General features: G+C 44.6%; 1 protein-coding gene across 2 annotated transcripts; it reads left to right on the top strand.

Moving 5' to 3' along the window:
- The first annotated feature begins 317 nt into the window (after window positions 1-317).
- LOC131107741 (sideroflexin-4-like) lies at window positions 318-9235 on the top strand. 2 transcript variants are annotated; one of them, XM_078787191.1, is made up of 6 exons: window positions 318-465; window positions 556-621; window positions 705-761; window positions 846-872; window positions 1085-1148; window positions 7585-9235. In XM_078787191.1, the coding sequence occupies exons 1-6, from the start codon at window positions 427-429 to the stop codon at window positions 7668-7670; spliced, it is 339 nt and encodes a 112-aa protein (XP_078643317.1). In that variant the 5' UTR covers window positions 318-426; the 3' UTR covers window positions 7671-9235. The 2 variants fall into 2 exon arrangements, 1 of the variants encoding a protein (XP_078643317.1); XR_013625073.1 differs by lacking the exons at window positions 846-872; window positions 1085-1148 and having other exon boundaries at window positions 556-761.
- Window positions 9236-18992: the final 9757 nt, after the last annotated feature.

Genomic DNA, 18992 nt, shown 5'->3' with positions numbered 1-18992 from the left:
ACAGTACAAAAGGTCAAGTAATATAAAAAACGACAAATTAAAGCTGCCTTCAGGTTCTCAGTAAGGACTACATATTGTGTAAGTTGTGTAAAATGAAGCTGCAATATAGCTTCCATCCTGGTTGAAATATATTGTATATAAAATGCATTTGTGTATATTTTGATGTTATTTGTAAAATCAAAGGTATACGTGCAGTATAATCTCTTCGCTAACTTGGAAGCTTTGGAGTTGTATACTTTCCGATTGTCCCTGAACAAATCCCTGTGACTGTGAAAGCCATCATTGACACCCACAAAACACGTGACTGAACACGGAAGTTATTTCAAAACGACCTCAAAAACATGGCAGAAGTACATAATCACCAAATGAACTGTAGTCATTTTAACTACTATTTGAGTTGATAATTGGCATTATTGTATTATTACGATGGATGTCAACCTGTTGTACTGGAAAAGCCACGGACAGGTGATGAAAGCATGTAATTGTTGAAATTATTATTTTTCCTCAGATAGATTATTTCTATTGGTGGTAAACGTTGTATGTATATTTTTTCAGCCTTTGTTTAGTCGTCTGAAGATCTGGGTGAATCTTCTGGATCCATTCTCCTTGGGCGCATCAGAGGTGAGCATGCTCCATAGTGAGCAGGACAGTACTGTATCTGCAGTGATTGATTGGTATTGAATCAATGATCCTGCTCCCATCAGGCTGAAATACAAAAAGCCCGCACCCTTCTTGGAAGTGGGGAGAAGGTCGACAAAAAGGTTAGCTATGCTCTGTGGTCACCACTTTTTTGCACACTCACTGCAACAAGTGTATTGTTCTGTTTGCCCTGCTTCTTCCTGTAGGATGACTATGAATGGAACACCACTCTTGTAAGTACTTTAATACAAAAGTTGCTAGTCCGTATTAGCTGATAAATACTACATAGAGAAAACGATACACCCAATATTTACCTTTGTGATGCTTTATTAATTGAACTAATGACATTTGTACACCATATGTTCAATGTGTTTAAACACACATTTTTATTTGATTTAAATTGAATATATGTGTTTTCTAAAAGTTATTTTTTATTATGGGTCAGTGTTTACAGTCGTCTGTCCATGCATATTCTGGTTCAGCACTTCCACTGGTTTTCCGCCCTCCAGGTACATTAATGTGATCATTTTGGTAGTTATTAGACTCTGAATTGTGGACACATTAGTCGACTTGAGTAGCTAGCGTATGTTAGCAAATATACAGTTACCTGGTCAAGAATTATTGCACCACCACAATGAATTTGAAGTGTAGACTTTAATCAAAAATATTTCATATGAATATAGCAATCATTGGACCGAGAAAATCAAAGTCAACCTAAAAACGTAATGGAGAATGTGAAAAATCCAAAGCATACCACATCACGTGTGTCAAACATGACGGAGGCAGTGTTATGGCATGGACATGTATGCCTGCTAATGAAACAATAACCAGTGGTTAATGATGATGTGACGCTCCCCAAACATTATCCAAGTTGTACATTCTTGTGTCAAAGTGTGACAACACCGTTGGGGTTCCAGTCTCCAAATGGAACCTAGATTTATCTACAAGCTGTGACCCTGAGTTCTGGAAGCAAATATGCCTTAATTCGTTCCGTTTAATAAAAAATCCCAACCTACAGTTGGTTCAGTTCAAAACCATTCATAGAGTACACTACACAGGGCAGAGAATGTTTAAAATGGGTCTAACCGACTCTAACATCTGTGTACACTGCCCAGATCATGTAGTAGATGATTATTTACACTCCATGTGGGCAAGTGCCCCCATTAGTAATTTCTGGCAAGCAGTGTGCGAGGACCTTTCTTTGGCACTTGGGACCTCTATTCCTTCCTCACCTGTATTATGCTTGTTGGGTGATCTTTCTACAGTCAACGTAGAAACAAATCACACACAACTCCTCATCACAGCGTTAAGCATTGCCAAGAAAACCATTCTTATCAATTGGAAATCAAAAAAAAAACTGAACATAGCCTTTTACAAAAATCTTCTGTTATATCATATAGCAATTGAGAGAATGTCTGCTGAATCCTTTGGCCCTGCCCTTGGTGTGGGCACGGGTGGTTATGCCCCGCTGCCCTTGCGGAGCCTTCCCCCTTAGGTATGTATATGGCTATATATGTGTGTGTGTAGGTATGCATGTATATATTTATTATTATCATATCTAAAATAGCTAAAAGATCTAAATTATTAGAAAATATATTATATATAAATTATTATATATTAAGTATCAATAGTAGTATCATTATTATACATACATAACTATTATCAATAAATATTATTATTATTATTATTATTATTATTTATTACTATTATTATTATTACCATTATTATTATTATTTTTATTATTATTGTTATTATTATGATTACTAGTATTATGATTACTAGTATTATGATTACTATTATTATTGTTATTATCAATTACTTTATTTTTTTATTTTTTATTTATTATTTTTATTCTCAATTTTAATTTTTTTAAAAAAATGTTATTATTATTTTATTTATTTATTTATTTATTTATTTATTTATTAAATTTTTTTGTGTATGGTAAGTGTGTGGCCCCGGGTGGGGCGCCTGGTAAGCTCATATGGGAGGGGGGGTCTTGTTTGTGCAGCTTGGGCTCTGGGTGGGGCGGTGCGGTGCTGGGTGGGGCATTACCTGCTTCCCTCCCTTCGGTAGGGGGATGGCTGGACCGGAGAGCCTACTGCCTACCCCCGCGATTGGCCCGCTGGCTGCTGGGGCTTGGCGGCTCGCTCGGGGTGCCCTGGGCTGCAGGATATTTTGGTCTGGTCTGCCTGGCCTTCCTGGGGGTCCCGCTGGAACCAGCTGACGCCGGGGCTTGCCCTGGTGTCATGGTTGGCGCTACCTCCCTGGGTCGCGGGTGCCAACGTGCCCTTGGGGGGGCGTTCACCGGCCTCCAGGCGGTGGGGTCCGCGCTGCTGGTAGCCAGAAGTCTACGGTGGTGGCTTGGGGTTGTTGCGCTGTGGTGGCTGCTGCGGGGACCGGGCTGTGTGTTGGGAGGGGGCCTGATCCTGCTCATGGGGACGGGGGCCTGGGTGGCGTGTGGGGATGGGGAGCATGCTCCTCGGGGTGGGGCCTGCTGGGGGGGCGGTGCTCTTCCGGGCGTTTGGGTGTCTGCTGCCACTGGTCCTATGCTCTGCCGCATCGCTGTCCCTGTCTTTGCCCATCCCCAGTCTTGCCTTAGGGCTCGTCGGGGATGGTTCTCCGGTACGTGGGTGGAGCGCTGCTGGTTCTGGGGGCGGGGGGGGGGCTGGCCCTCCCGGTGGATGGTGGGGTCCGTCGGTGGCCTTGCGCTGGTCTTAACTCCTCGGCTCTGGTGCTTGGCCTCCCCGTGACTTGGAGCTATGGCTCTCCCTCACGGGGGTGAGCTGCCCGGCGGGTGTCGGCCGGCCCAGTGGAGCGCCTCACCACTCGCCTGCTCGCCCCCTCCGCTTGCTCATATGCGGGCCTCCTCTCCTCACCCACTCCTTTGTCTGCCACACTGCCGTAGCCCTCTGATGCCGTGGTCGAGGGGAGTCTGGGGGTGCTATGCCTTGGCGGTCCGTACCTCCCTGGGCTCGGGGCCTGGTTGTGGGTCTGGGACCCCTGGGTCCCCCGCCCTGTGATGCCCCGGTGTAGGGCGTTCCATCTCTACCGCCCGGTCCTCCATGGGGCAGTGTGCCCGGGCCTCTTCTGTCCTGGCCTGGGCGGTCCTATGTCGGTGGTCAGGCCTGGGGTTGCCTGGGGCGGGCCTGGTTCTGCTTCCTGGGGGTGTGTGGGGGGCAGGAGGCGGTGCCTCCGGCCGTGGACGGGCTCCCTTCCGGCCGGCGGGGAAGCCCCTGTGCCCACGGGTGTGTGGCCTTCGATGCCCTTCTGCCCTAGTGGGGTATGGTCTCCCGCTGGTCGGGGGTGCGGCTCTCCTCCGGCCTGCTGGCGCCCTGTTGCCGGTTGGGATTGCTCCTCCATGGCCTCTTGCTGGTCTCTTCGGGGAGTTGCTTTGGGGGCGGGTCTTGGGGAGTCGGCCCTGGCTTTGCCCGCACCCAGGGGGCCGGAGGATCTCTGGCGGTGGGGGCTTGACCTGGCTGCGCGGGGCGGGGTTTGCTGGGTGGTAGAAGGCAGTCTCTCTCCTTTTGTCATTCTCAGTGACAATTACACATTCACACACTCGCATTCACATACACAACACACCTCCATATGGGCACTCACAGCACATGGGTGCTTCTCTATACAATCTACTATCTTATCCCTGATGTTTATATAGTATTTGTATGCTATTATTACAGTAATAATGATGTCAAGCAGTGAGATTTTAATTACTGTAACCGTATGGTTCCAATTGTGTTTACTATCGTGGGTCATGTCTTCACCGTTACGATTGCTACTGGTAAGTTGGACTGTTTCATTTCACTGATACCATCTCCAGTGTGACCCTTAGCCATCATTGACATTTAACTGTTCTGTTTGTCACTGTTGTTGTTTTGGGAATTCTTGTTGCTGCTGTTTTTGTCTCTCCCTCTACTGCCCACCCGACCCCCCCCCCCCCCCCCCCCCCCGACCCCACCTTTCTCTTCTCTCCTCTTCTTTTCTGTTCTTCTTCTTGCTCCGGTCCAGTCGCTCCAAATGGCATAACAAAAACATCAAATAACGGCAAATAAAATTTCATGGTACAGGGAAGTTGTAGCCAACACCTTTCCTGACACAGAGCAAATCTGTCTAGCATGTAAGGGCATTTATATCAACAATACTATCTGCCCCAATGGCTGGACGGGACAAAAAAAAAAAAAAATGATGATGTGACTACAGCAGTCCCTCACCACTTTGGGCTTTGAATTTTGCGACTTCACTTTATCACGGTTTTCACAGAAATAAATCATGCTGTTTTGTGGTTGAATACGGCCTATTGCTAGTAAAAAAAAAAAAGCATATTTAAGCAGACTTTACATATTTTGTGCCTAAATTAAGCATTTTGAAGCATAAAATTATATATTACATTAAATTATAATTACTTGAACTAATGGCTCCTACAATGTTAATTGCATTTAGAAGGTTAACAGGTTTTGTATGCTCCAACTACAAAATATTATTAATATTAGCCGAGCTCTCCAACAAACTGTGCGCGTATTCCACCAAGAGGGGGTTGGAAGACCAGGCGGAAGGGTATCTATAGCAGACGCAATGCAGGGCTGCCTCCATTCCTGGTTGGCCCGCGGGAAATATCCAGAGGAGAGGCTCACTGATGCCCCTCGCGCCTTACAAAACCCCCTCCACTCCTCTGATCGGGGCTACCACAGTAGAGGCAGAGTTCGAGTGCATTGGTACCTCCCCTGAGTTGACAGCCGGATCGGCGTGAGCAATGTCCGTGTCCACCCCTCCCCGGGTGAATGTAGCAACAGCTTGGCTCCTCTTGTCCTCCGTGTGTTCACGGTCATGTTCCCTCAGCCGGTTGTCAAAGCCTGATGGCGAGGTCTATGAGGCTGTCTAGTAATGACGTCTCCTCACGAGCTCCTCATGAGCTCATCTCTGACGAGTGCTGAAGGCTTTGTGAAAAATGCCACAGGGGGCTACTTCGTACGTCGTATCCACAACCAGATCGTCCCTTCTGCTTGAGGTCAACTTCCTGCTTTCCTACCCCGGATGGTGTGGTCAAAAACCTTCTTCTCTCGCTCAAAAATAGCGACAAATTAGAGCGAATGGCTGGCTTGGACTTGCTTATGGCGAGAGCCCAGGCCGGCGCCTGGGCTCTGGGTCTGACAGGAGACTCATCATAAACAAATTTTTGGCTGATTCAGAGGAGTACGTGGAGGGCTGTTGATCAAACACCAGGGAGCATTGGTGCAAAAATTGCTCACAGGAACTAGACTCACCCTGAAAGCGTGAGGGGGGTGGTATGTTGGGCTCACGGTGGACCGCTGTGGCAGAGGTAGTTCCCGGGTGGCTGGTCGCCGTAACTATGCCACTGGGTTGAGTGGGCTTGGGTGGGAGGAGGTGGCCACAAGCCCACTCCAAATGCTGGTTGAGTGCACCAACTCTAGCAGACAGGTTCCAAAAGTGTCCAGGCAGTCCCATAGTGTCCCGACATCATGCCACGTGTGTATTTGCCTTTAGACATGAGTAAATTAGCTAAAATGCTAACAGTCATCATGCTAGCACCTAACAAGAGAGCCTCAAGTTTGGAAAGTGCCAAGGTTGTCCGAGAACCTCCCTGCATGCTGCCATGTGGGTATTTGCCTTTAGACATAAGTAAATTAGCCAAAATGCTAACATGCTAAAGGCTACCATGATAGCACCTAGCAAGATAGCTTCAAGTCCCAAACGTCTTAAGGCAGTCCCACAGTGTCCCCACATCATGCCATGTGTGTATTTGCCTTTAGACATGAGTAAATTAGCTACATTCTAACAAGCTAAGGGCTACCATGCTAGCACCTAGCAAGACAGCCTCACGTTTAGAAAGTGCAAAGGTTGTCCTATAACCTCCCTACATCATGCTATGTGTGTATTTGCCTTTAGACATGAGTGAATTAGCTTAAATGTCAACATGCTAACGGCTACCATGCTAGCACCTAGCAAGAGGGCCTCAAGTTGAGAAACTGACAAGGTTGTCCTATAACCTTCCTGCATCATGCCATGTGTGTATTTGCCTTTAGACATGAGTAAATTAGCTAAATTCTAACATGTTAACGGTTACCATGCTATCACCTAGCAAGACAGCCTCAGGTCCCGAAAAGTTTGAGGCAGTCCCATAGTGTCCTCTCATCGCACATGTGTGTATTTGCCTATAGACATGAGTAAATTAGCTAAAATGCTAACATGCTAACAGTCATCATGCTAGCACCTAGCAAGCGAGCCTCAAGTTTAGAAACTACCAAGGTTGTCCTATAACCTCCCTACATCATGCCATGTGTGTATTTGCCTTTAGACATGAGTAAATTAGCTTAAATGTTAACATGCTAGCAATAAGCATGCTAGCACCTAGCAACATAGCATCAAGTCATGAAAGTTGCCAGGCACTGCTGTGGGGTCTGTACATGTCATGTGTTGTCATGGAGTATTAAAGAGCAAAGAGGTGACGTGCGGGTCGATACTGAACTATCGATTCCTGACATGATGATACCACAGCTAAATGCTGTATCATGGATTCTATAAAAATGTTGATATTTTGATACTCCTGATACACGGACGGGGCTCCAGACTAGTAAAGTAAAACTTTGCTTTGTAAATAAAATACATTTTCAAATGTTGCCAGTCACATAAAACACTTTCTTTTTGTCAAAGTAGCTTTAATTTGCTGGAAGTTGGAACCACCTTGACTATGCAAAATGGGACACAGAATCTTACATTAATTTATATTCTGCAGGGAAAAATGTTAACCTGTTAACCAAACTGTGTGGTGGCGCTACTGGTGTGTGTGCTACAAATATAAAATTTAAATAAATAAATAAAGGCCACAATACTTGCGGTAAAAAAAAAAATCTTTTTTTTTACCTTTTTATATAATCTGCTCATAGCAAGTTTACCAACGCATTTGCTTTCACCCTCTTCTCTTCCCTGTAGTGAATGCTTCCTGCTTCCAGAGGAGCTCCCACCATGGCACCTTGACATCCATGTCCTCCCCATTGCTGACTGGAATAGGATGGTGATTCTGGAAGCTGGCCATCATCGTGGGACTACGACTGCTGATGCATTCCTCCCATTCTCTTAACCCTCTGTCCTTACTTCACCACTGTCTACCTACCATCTGTCCCTCTAATCTATCTCAACCCAAACGGTTGAGACAGAAGGGCCACCCCATACAGCCTGGGTTCTGTCCAAGGTTGCTCAAAGAGTTTTTCCTTGCCTCCGTTGCCAAGTGCTTGCTCGTGTGGGGTTCAGTTGGTTCTCGTTGTAAAGCTTGTGATTCTATATCACTTCCATATGACAATTTGAATTGGCACTATATAAAATTGAATTGGCACTTCTTCTCTGGCTCTAAACGAAGGTGGTTGCATCTTTCCCCTCTCCTCCCTATCCCTTATCTTCCCTGCTTTGCTTCTTTGTCTTGTCTAGTCTTGTCTTATACTTTCTCAAGAGACTCTCACTGCACTGCTCTCCAAAAACCTAAATCATGGAATTGATCAACTGGTCTCTCCACGCAATTGACACGATCTTCTTGACAAGAAGCTCAGGTACGGGGGAACCTGCCTGCCCTGACGGAACGTACACCGTTGGGTACGTGATGGACAGTTGGGGAAAGTGGAAGGTCATGTGCCTGGCGATTCTTTCCGTGGAGGACATCGAAGACGTCTACCTATTCGGGACCATGATAACAGGTCTGTTGCTGATTGGATTGGGCACTTTCCTGATGTATCGCAGAATTCGTATGATGAAGGCAGCGGATCGAGTTGGCCCACAGCTGCCAATTATGAATGATTTGGTGGGCAAAGCTGTTCACACACTGACTGTGACTGCCAATCACAACAAGGATGCCATCTTGGTGAAGATTTCGGCTTTGCAAAAGCAGTTGGATCAATTGGGAGGCCAGAATGGACAATAGGGTCTATTGGAATGTGGCTGCCTGAACTAACCCAAACAATATTTTTAATTTGGATTTTGGCGTCTCCACCACGGCTAAACAAGGTCGTGTTGTGAAACTTCTTCCAAGAGATTGCTGCAGCAGGACGCTCTGACCCTCCTTCATTCCTTACTGACACCTGTTGTTTCTCTTCTCTTGCCCCAACACGGACTTCTCCATGGCAACTGCTATGTATCGCAATGACACCCTGCGAACTGAGCTCCAGGTGGGCGGGGGAAGCGTCGCAGGCATCCCCCCCCATGACAGGGGCCACGGCCGTAAGTGGCTGCAGGTAAGCCGGGCTGGCCACTGCTCGTATCGGCTAGTTTCCCTTCGTGGCGCTGGTCTTGTGTCTATGTGTGTGAACAATGTCTTTTACTTGTATGCCGAGGTTTTTTAACACGCTGTAATCATTTCAGAGTCTAGTTTGGAGTTGTTTTTTTTCCCCTCCCCTTTCCTAGTGTTGTCCCCCCTTCTCCCCCCCCTCCCTTCATGCCCAATAATCCCATCCTGTCACCCCTTGTCTCACTGCATAGTATGTTGTATATGTATGGACGGAAGATTGCACAATTTCACTTGTACTCCTGTATAAGTGACAAGAATAAAGGGCTTACTACTACTACTACTACTACTACATAAAAGAAATTGGCGTGACATAACTGCTTTTGTCATTTCTGCATGTTTAGTACATAACTCAACAAGTGTTCGTTCATAACATCTATCGCCATGATAGATGTTTTCCTAGTCAAACCATCGCTGATTGGTTGATCGTGAACAAGAACGGGTGTGGGTAGAACGCGGATTGTGGATCGTGGCCTAAATAAACAATTCTGATTGGTCCATTTCAAGATTTCCAAGGATTGTTTTGCAAAGTATTTTAGTATAGTATAAAGTACTTTACCATATCTAAAATGTAAGTGGAATTCATGTTTGTATTTACCCCATTTTATTGTATTTACAGTGCATCCAGAAAGTATTCACAGCGCTTCACTTTTTCTACATTTTGTCATGTTACAGCCTCATTCCAAACTGAATTAAATTAATCTCTTAACTCAAAATTCTACACAAAATACTCCATTATGACAATGTGAAAAAAGTTTTTTTTGACATGTTTTGAATTTATTAAAAATAGAAAACTAAGAAATCACATTTACATAAGTATTCACAGCCTTTGCCATGAAGCTCAAAATTGAGCTCAGGTGCATCTTTTTTCCACTGATCATCCTTGAGATCTTTCTACAGCTTAATTGGAGTCCACCTGCAGTAAATTCAGTTGATTGGACATGATTTGGAAAGGCACACACCTGTCTATATAAGGTCCCACAGTTGACTGTGCATGTCAGAGCACAAACACCAAGCATGAAGTCAAAAGAACTGTCTGTAGACCTGCGAGACAGGATTGTCTTGAGGCAAAAAATCTGGGGAAGGATACAGAAAAATTTCTGCTTCTTTGAAGGTCCCAATGAGCACAGTGGCCTCCATTATTTGTAAATGGAAGATGTTTGGAACCACCAGGACTCTTCCTAGAGCTGGCCGGCCTTCTAAACTGAGCGATCAGGGAAGAAGGGCCTTAGTCAGGGAGGTGACCAAGGCCCCGATGGTCACTCTGTCAGAGCTCCAGCGTTCCTCTGTGGAGAGAGGAGAGCCTTCCAGAAGGACAACCATCTCTGCAGCAATCCACCAATCAGGCGTGTATGGTAGAGTGGCCAGACGAAAGCCACTTCTTAGTAAAAGGAACATGGCAGCCCGTCTGGAATTTGCCAAAAAGCACCTGAATGACTCTCAGACCATGAGAAACAAAATTCTCTGGTCTGATGAAACAAAGATTGAACTCTTTGGTGTGAATGCCAGGCGCCATGTTTGGAGGAAACCAGGCACTGCTCATCACCAGGCCAATACCATCCCTACAGTGAAGCATGGTGGTGGCAGCATCATGCTGTGGGGATGTTTTTCAGCAGCAGGAACTGGCAGACTAGTCAGGATAGAAGGAAAAATGAATGCAGCAATATATAGAGATATCCTGGATGAAAACCTGCTCCAGAGCGCTCTTGACCTCAGTAGACTGGTCATGTACCTTGACCATATAGACAGTAGACATTAGCACACAGCCAAGATCTCAAAAGATTGGCTTCAGAACCACTCTGTGAATGTCCTGGAGTGGCCCAGCCAGAGTCCAGACTTGAATCCTCCCATCCAACCTGATGGAGCTTGAGACTTATTGCAAAGAAGAATGGGCAAAACTGCCTAAAGATAGGTGTGCTAAACTTGTGGGATCATATTCAAAAAGACTTGAGGCTGTAATTGCTGCCAAAGGTGGATCAACAAAGTATTAAGCAAAGGCTGTGAATACTTATGTTAATGTGATTTTTTTGTTTTCTATTTGTAATAAATTCAAAACATGTCAAAAAAACATTTTTTCACATTGTCATAATGGAGTATTTTGTGTAGAATTTTGAGGTAAGAAATTAATTTAATACAGTCTGGAATGAGGCTGTAACTTGACAAAATGTAGAAAAAGTGAAGCGCTGTGAATACTTTCCGGATGCACTGTATCAGTTTGTGGACTAGTGGCAGCCTGTGTGCCGTGCTGGTTGCCTGGATTCGGATTGTTGGTTGGGTCCTTGGTCTGTGAAGCATCTCTGTGTGGTCCAGTCAGGGTCAACGTGGGTGGAGTGTTTTGCTGGATAGCAGCAGAGACTGTGTTGTAGATTCTCTGATAGTTTTTAATGTGGAGCCCTGAATTATGACTATAAACAAAAATTAATAAAATTAAAAACAAAAATTTTTAATGACTATATCATTAAAATATTAAAAATATCATTAAAATCACTGAATTATGACTATATCAGGGCTCTACATTAAAAACAAAAATTACTTGCCCATGAGGAATCCTTAAGGTGAGAACTACTTGCCCGAACTTGCCCCATGTAAAATGAAAAGACTGCCATAATGATATCATATATCAATATATGCTGATAATTCATCAGATAATAGTACTGACGCATTGTATTTGGAGGAATGTCTGAAAAATTGTGGAGATATACAGTGCATCTGGAAAGTATTCACAGCGCTTCACTTTTTCCACATTTTGTCATGTTACAGCTTCATTCCAAATTGTATTAATTTAATCTCTTACCTCAAAATTCTACACAAAATACTCCATTATGACAATGTGAAAAAGTCTTTTTTTTGGTCACCTCCCTGACTAAGGCCCTTCTTCCCCGATCGCTCAGTTTAGAAGGCCAGCCAGCTCTAGGTCCTGGTGGTTCCAAACGTCTTCCATTTACGAATAATGGAAGCCACTCTGCTCATTGGGACCTTCAAAGCAGCAGAAATTTTTCTGTATCCTTCCCCAGATTTGTGCCTCAAGACAATCCTGTCTCGCAGGTCTACAGACAGTTCTTTTGACTTCATGCTTGGTGTTTGTGCTCTGACATGCACAGTCAACTGTGGGACCTTATATAGACAGGTGTGTGCCTTTCCAAATCATGTCCAATCAACTGAATTTACTGCAGGTGGACTCCAATTAAGCTATAGAAAGATCTCAAGGATGATCAGTGGAAAAAAGATGCACCTGAGCTCAATTTTGAGCTTCATGGCAAAGGCTGTGAATACTTATGTAAATGTGATTTTTTTGTTTTCTATTTTTAATAAATTCAAAACATGTCAAAAAAAACTTTTTTCACATTGTCATAATGGACTATTTTGTGTAGAATTTTGAGGTAAGAGATTAATTTAATTCAGTTTGGAATGAGGCTGTAACATGACAAAATGTAGAAAAAGTGAAGCGCTTTGAATACTTTCCCAATGCACTGTATGTTAACATGGCATGCTATACTACCTTACACATCCTAGTCGTACTATGCAGTGATATTTATAAGTTGTGCACCACAACAACAATTGTGTAAAGTAAAGTGTTTTTAATCCAGAAAAAAAATGCTCAATGGTCAAAAATAATTTGTGAAGCAAAGGTGAGAAAAATACACAGCGAAATGGAACCACTAGATTTTGTAGCTTGTGCAAAATCAGCACTTGGTATTGGATCTAATTGGTGTGTGTTTCATTGTGACCACTTCAAATTGTCACAGCAATGTGATTCACTCACCTGTGCCATCATTTGATTTGCTGCCGCTAATAAAATACTTGTTTAGGAGGCACTGTTTCATCACTTTTTGGTGTTTTCCTTCAGAAGTTGTTTTAGAATTAGACGATGTTGGCAGGGACGCCATGATAGATGTTTTCCTAGTCAAACCATCGCTGATTGGTTGATCGTGGACAAGAACGGGTGTGGGTAAAACGCGGATTGTGGATCGTGGTCTAAATAAACAATTCTGATTGGTCCATTTCAAGATTTCCAAGGATTGTTTTGCAAATTACCACCGGCATTACGCAGTCCGTGTTTTACCAACACCCAACAAGAGCCGCTTTTAAAAAAAACTCTTCGCAGTACAGCACAGTAAAGTGCAGTTGCCTGACGGGAATATCACTGATTGGATTTACTTGCCCGAATTTTGTTTTAACTTGCCATCGGTACATCGTTATTAACACATTTAGTGTGATGTGCTTTATTGCTTGGCACACACAACCATTGTTCGAAAATGCACTTTATTCGCTCTCAAACACATTGTGAGCAAAGCATGATACGGCGTGTCATTGTGAGCCAGCGGAAGGTGCCAGGAGGCTCATTTTAAGTGTGCCTGACGCAGCTTCGCATCCTGTTCTATGTGCCACAGTTTCAGGTGGCTGAGAAGCACTGCTGTGGAGTTACAGCTAAAATGAGAAAATGTGTTTCTCTCGCTGTGATAATGTATTTCAAGCTACCTATAGGCTTTGTTGTAAAAATTTTCTCCATATATGGCACATGTGTGCCACGTCCAAAAAAGCACTCCACTCGCTCAGAGAAGGCCCCCGAAGCGCGTTTTGGCACTTATGGAACACATTTAGTGTGATGTGCTTTATTGCTTGTCACACACAACCATTGTTCGAAAATGCACTTTATTCGCTCTCAAACGCTTTGTGAGTAAAGCATGATACGGCGTGTCATATTGAGCCAGCGGAAGGTGCCAGGAGGCTCATTCTAAGTGTGCCTGACGCAGCTTCGCATCCTGTTCTATGTGCCACAGTTTCAGGTGGCTGAGAAGCACTGCTGTGGAGTTACAGCTAAAATGAGAAAATGTGTTTCTCTCGCTGTGATAATGTATTTCAAGCTACCTATAGGCTTTGTTGTCAAAATTTTCTCCATATATGGCACATGTGTGCCACGTCCAAAAAAGCACTCCACTCGCTCAGAGAAGGCCTCCGAAGCGAGTTTTGGCACTTATGGAACACATTTAGTGTGATGTGCTTTATTGCTTGTCACACACAACCATTGTTCGAAAATGCATTCTATTCGCTCTCAAACGCTTTGTGAGTAAAGCATGATACGGCGTGTCATATTGAGCCAGCGGAAGGTGCCAGGAGGCTCATTTCAAATGTGCCTGACGCAGCTTCGCATCCTGTTCTATGTGCCACAGTTTCAGGTGGCTGAGAAGCACTGCTGTGGAGTTAGAGCTAAAATGAGAAAATGTGTTTCTCTCGCTGTGATAATGTATTTCAAGCTACCTATAGGCTTTGTTGTCGAAATTTTCTCCATATATGGCACATGTGTGCCACGTCCAAAAAAGCACTCCACTCGCTCAGAGAAGGCCTCCGAAGCGCGTTTTGGCACTTATGGAACACATTTAGTGTGATGTGCTTTATTGCTTGTCACACACAACCATTGTTCGAAAATGCACTTTATTCGCTCTCAAACGCTTTGTGAGTAAAGCATGATACGGCGTGTCATATTGAGCCAGCGGAAGGTGCCAGGAGGCTCATTCCAAGTGTGCCTGACGCAGCTTCGCATCCTGTTCTATGTGCCACAGTTTCAGGTGGCTGAGAAGCACTGCTGTGGAGTTAGAGCTAAAATGAGAAAATGTGTTTCTCTCGCTGTGATAATGTATTTCAAGCTACCTATAGGCTTTGTTGTCAAAATTTTCTCCATATATGGCACATGTGTGCCACGTCCAAAAAAGCACTCCACTCGCTCAGAGAAGGCCTCCGAAGCGCGTTTTGGCACTTATGGAACACATTTAGTGTGATGTGCTTTATTGCTTGTCACAGACAACCATTGTTCGAAAATGCACTTTATTCGCTCTCAAACACTTTGTGAGTAAAGCATGATACGGCGTGTCATATTGAGCCAGCGGAAAGTGCCAGGAGGCTCATTCGAAGTGTGCCTGACGCAGCTTCGCATCCTGTTCTATGTGCCACAGTTTCAGGTGGCTGAGAAGCACTGCTGTGGAGTTACAGCTAAAATGACAAAATGTGTTTCTCTCGCTGTGATAATGTATTTCAAGCTACCTATAGGCTTTGTTGTCAAAATTTTCTCCATATATGGCACATGTGTGCCACGTCCAAAAAAGCACTCCACTCGCTCAGAGAAGGCCTCCGAAGCGCGTTTTGGCACTTATGGAACACATTTAGTGTGATGTGCTTTATTGCTTGTCACACACAACCATTGTTCGAAAATGCACTTTATTCGCTCTCAAACGCTTTGTGAGTAAAGCATGATACGGCGTGTCATATTGAGCCAGCGGAAGGTGCCAGAGGCTCATTCTAAGTGTGCCAGACGCAGCTTCGCATCCTGTTCTATGTGCCACAGTTTCAGGTGGCTGAGAAGCACTGCTGTGGAGTTAGAGCTAAAATGAGAAAATGTGTTTCTCTCGCTGTGATAATGTATTTCAAGCTACCTATAGGCTTTGTTGTCAAAATTTTCTCCATATATGGCACATGTGTGCAACGTCCAAAAAAGCACTCCACTCGCTCAGAGAAGGCCTCCGAAGCGCGTTTTGGCACTTATGGAACACATTTAGTGTGATGTGCTTTATTGCTTGTCACAGAACACCATTGTTCGAAAATGCACTTTATTCGCTCTCAAACGCTTTGTGAGTAAAGCATGATACGGCGTGTCATATTGAGCCAGCGGAAGGTGCCAGGAGGCTCATTCCAAGTGTGCCTGACGCAGCCTCTCATCCTGTTCTATGTGCCACAGTTTCAGGTGGCTGAGAAGCACTGCTGTGGAGTTAGAGCTAAAATGAGAAAATGTGTTTTTCTCGCTGTGATAATGTATTTCAAGCTACCTATAGGCTTTGTTGTCAAAATTTTCTCCATATATGGCACATGTGGGCCACGTCCAAAAAAGCACTCCACTCGCTCAGAGAAGGCCTCCGAAGCGCGTTTTGGCACTTATGGAACACATTTAGTGTGATGTGCTTTATTGTTTGTCACAGACAACCATTGTTCGAAAATGCACTTTATTCGCTCTCAAACGCTTTGTGAGTAAAGCATGATACGGCGTGTCCTATTGAGCCAGCGGAAGGTGCCAGGAGGCTCATTCAAAGTGTGCCTGACGCAGCATCGCATCCTGTTCTATGTGCCACAGTTTCAGGTGGCTGAGAAGCACTGCTGTGGAGTTAGAGCTAAAATGAGAAAATGTGTTTCTCTCGCTGTGATAATGTATTTCAAGCTACCTATAGGCTTTGTTGTCAAAATTTTCTCCATATATGGCACATGTGGGCCACGTCCAAAAAAGCACTCCACTCGCTCAGAGAAGGCCTCCGAAGCGCGTTTTGGCACTTATGGAACACATTTAGTGTGATGTGCTTTATTGCTTGTCACAGAACACCATTGTTCGAAAATGCACTTTATTCGCTCTCAAACGCTTTGTGAGTAAAGCATGATACGGCGTGTCATATTGAGCCAGCGGAAGGTGCCAGGAGGCTCATTCCAAGTGTGCCTGACGCAGCCTCTCATCCTGTTCTATGTGCCACAGTTTCAGGTGGCTGAGAAGCACTGCTGTGGAGTTAGAGCTAAAATGAGAAAATGTGTTTTTCTCGCTGTGATAATGTATTTCAAGCTACCTATAGGCTTTGTTGTCAAAATTTTCTCCATATATGGCACATGTGGGCCACGTCCAAAAAAGCACTCCACTCGCTCAGAGAAGGCCTCCGAAGCGCGTTTTGGCACTTATGGAACACATTTAGTGTGATGTGCTTTATTGTTTGTCACAGACAACCATTGTTCGAAAATGCACTTTATTCGCTCTCAAACGCTTTGTGAGTAAAGCATGATACGGCGTGTCCTATTGAGCCAGCGGAAGGTGCCAGGAGGCTCATTCAAAGTGTGCCTGACGCAGCATCGCATCCTGTTCTATGTGCCACAGTTTCAGGTGGCTGAGAAGCACTGCTGTGGAGTTAGAGCTAAAATGAGAAAATGTGTTTCTCTCGCTGTGATAATGTATTTCAAGCTACCTATAGGCTTTGTTGTCAAAATTTTCTCCATATATGGCACATGTGGGCCACGTCCAAAAAAGCACTCCACTCGCTCAGAGAAGGCCTCCGAAGCGCGTTTTGGCACTTATGGAACACATTTAGTGTGATGTGCTTTATTGCTTGTCACAGACAACCATTGTTCGAAAATGCACTTTATTCGCTCTCAAACGCTTTGTGAGTAAAGCATGATACGGCGTGTCATATTGAGCCAGCGGAAGGTGCCAGGAGGCTCATTCAAAGTGTGCCTGACGCAGCATCGCATCCTGTTCTATGTGCCACAGTTTCAGGTGGCTGAGAAGCACTGCTGTGGAGTTACAGCTAAAATGACAAAATGTGTTTCTCTCGCTGTGATAATGTATTTCAAGCTACCTATAGGCTTTGTTGTCAAAATTTTCTCCATATATGGCACATGTGTGCCACGTCCAAAAAAGCACTCCACTCGCTCAGAGAAGGCCTCCGAAGCGTGTTTTGGCACTTATGGAACACATTTAGTGTGATGTGCTTTATTGCTTGTCACACACAACCATTGTTCGAAAATGCACTTTATTCGCTCTCAAACACTTTGTGAGTAAAGCATGATACGGTGTGTCATATTGAGCCAGCGGAAGGTGCCAGAGGCTCATTCTAAGTGTGCCAGACGCAGCTTCGCATCCTGTTCTATGTGCCACAGTTTCAGGTGGCTGAGAAGCACTGCTGTGGAGTTAGAGCTAAAATGAGAAAATGTGTTTCTCTCGCTGTGATAATGTATTTCAAGCTACCTATAGGCTTTGTTGTCAAAATTTTCTCCATATATGGCACATGTGTGCAACGTCCAAAAAAGCACTCCACTCGCTCAGAGAAGGCCTCCGAAGCGCGTTTTGGCACTTATGGAACACATTTAGTGTGATGTGCTTTATTGCTTGTCACACACAACCATTGTTCGAAAATGCACTTTATTCGCTCTCAAACGCTTTGTGAGTAAAGCATGATACGGCGTGTCATATTGAGCCAGCGGAAGGTGCCAGAGGCTCATTCTAAGTGTGCCAGACGCAGCTTCGCATCCTGTTCTATGTGCCACAGTTTCAGGTGGCTGAGAAGCACTGCTGTGGAGTTAGAGCTAAAATGAGAAAATGTGTTTCTCTCGCTGTGATAATGTATTTCAAGCTACCTATAGGCTTTGTTGTCAAAATTTTCTCCATATATGGCACATGTGTGCAACGTCCAAAAAAGCACTCCACTCGCTCAGAGAAGGCCTCCGAAGCGCGTTTTGGCACTTATGGAACACATTTAGTGTGATGTGCTTTATTGCTTGTCACAGAACACCATTGTTCGAAAATGCACTTTATTCGCTCTCAAACGCTTTGTGAGTAAAGCATGATACGGCGTGTCATATTGAGCCAGCGGAAGGTGCCAGGAGGCTCATTCCAAGTGTGCCTGACGCAGCCTCTCATCCTGTTCTATGTGCCACAGTTTCAGGTGGCTGAGAAGCACTGCTGTGGAGTTAGAGCTAAAATGAGAAAATGTGTTTCTCTCGCTGTGATAATGTATTTCAAGCTACCTATAGGCTTTGTTGTCAAAATTTTCTCCATATATGGCACATGTGGGCCACGTCCAAAAAAGCACTCCACTCGCTCAGAGAAGGCCTCCGAAGCGCGTTTTGGCACTTATGGAACACATTTAGTGTGATGTGCTTTATTGCTTGTCACAGACAACCATTGTTCGAAAATGCACTTTATTCGCTCTCAAACGCTTTGTGAGTAAAGCATGATACGGCGTGTCCTATTGAGCCAGCGGAAGGTGCCAGGAGGCTCATTCAAAGTGTGCCTGACGCAGCATCGCATCCTGTTCTATGTGCCACAGTTTCAGGTGGCTGAGAAGCACTGCTGTGGAGTTAGAGCTAAAATGAGAAAATGTGTTTCTCTCGCTGTGATAATGTATTTCAAGCTACCTATAGGCTTTGTTGTCAAAATTTTCTCCATATATGGCACATGTGGGCCACGTCCAAAAAAGCACTCCACTCGCTCAGAGAAGGCCTCCGAAGCGCGTTTTGGCACTTATGGAACACATTTAGTGTGATGTGC

The sequence above is a fragment of the Doryrhamphus excisus genome, linkage group LG20 (assembly GCF_037039965.1).
Source record: "Doryrhamphus excisus strain RoL-2023G ecotype Guam linkage group LG20, RoL_Dexc_Guam_v1.1, whole genome shotgun sequence".
Classification (NCBI taxonomy): domain Eukaryota; kingdom Metazoa; phylum Chordata; class Actinopteri; order Syngnathiformes; family Syngnathidae; genus Doryrhamphus; species Doryrhamphus excisus.
Note: the sequence above shows the minus strand (reverse complement) of the source record. Positions and strands in the feature narration are given on the sequence as shown.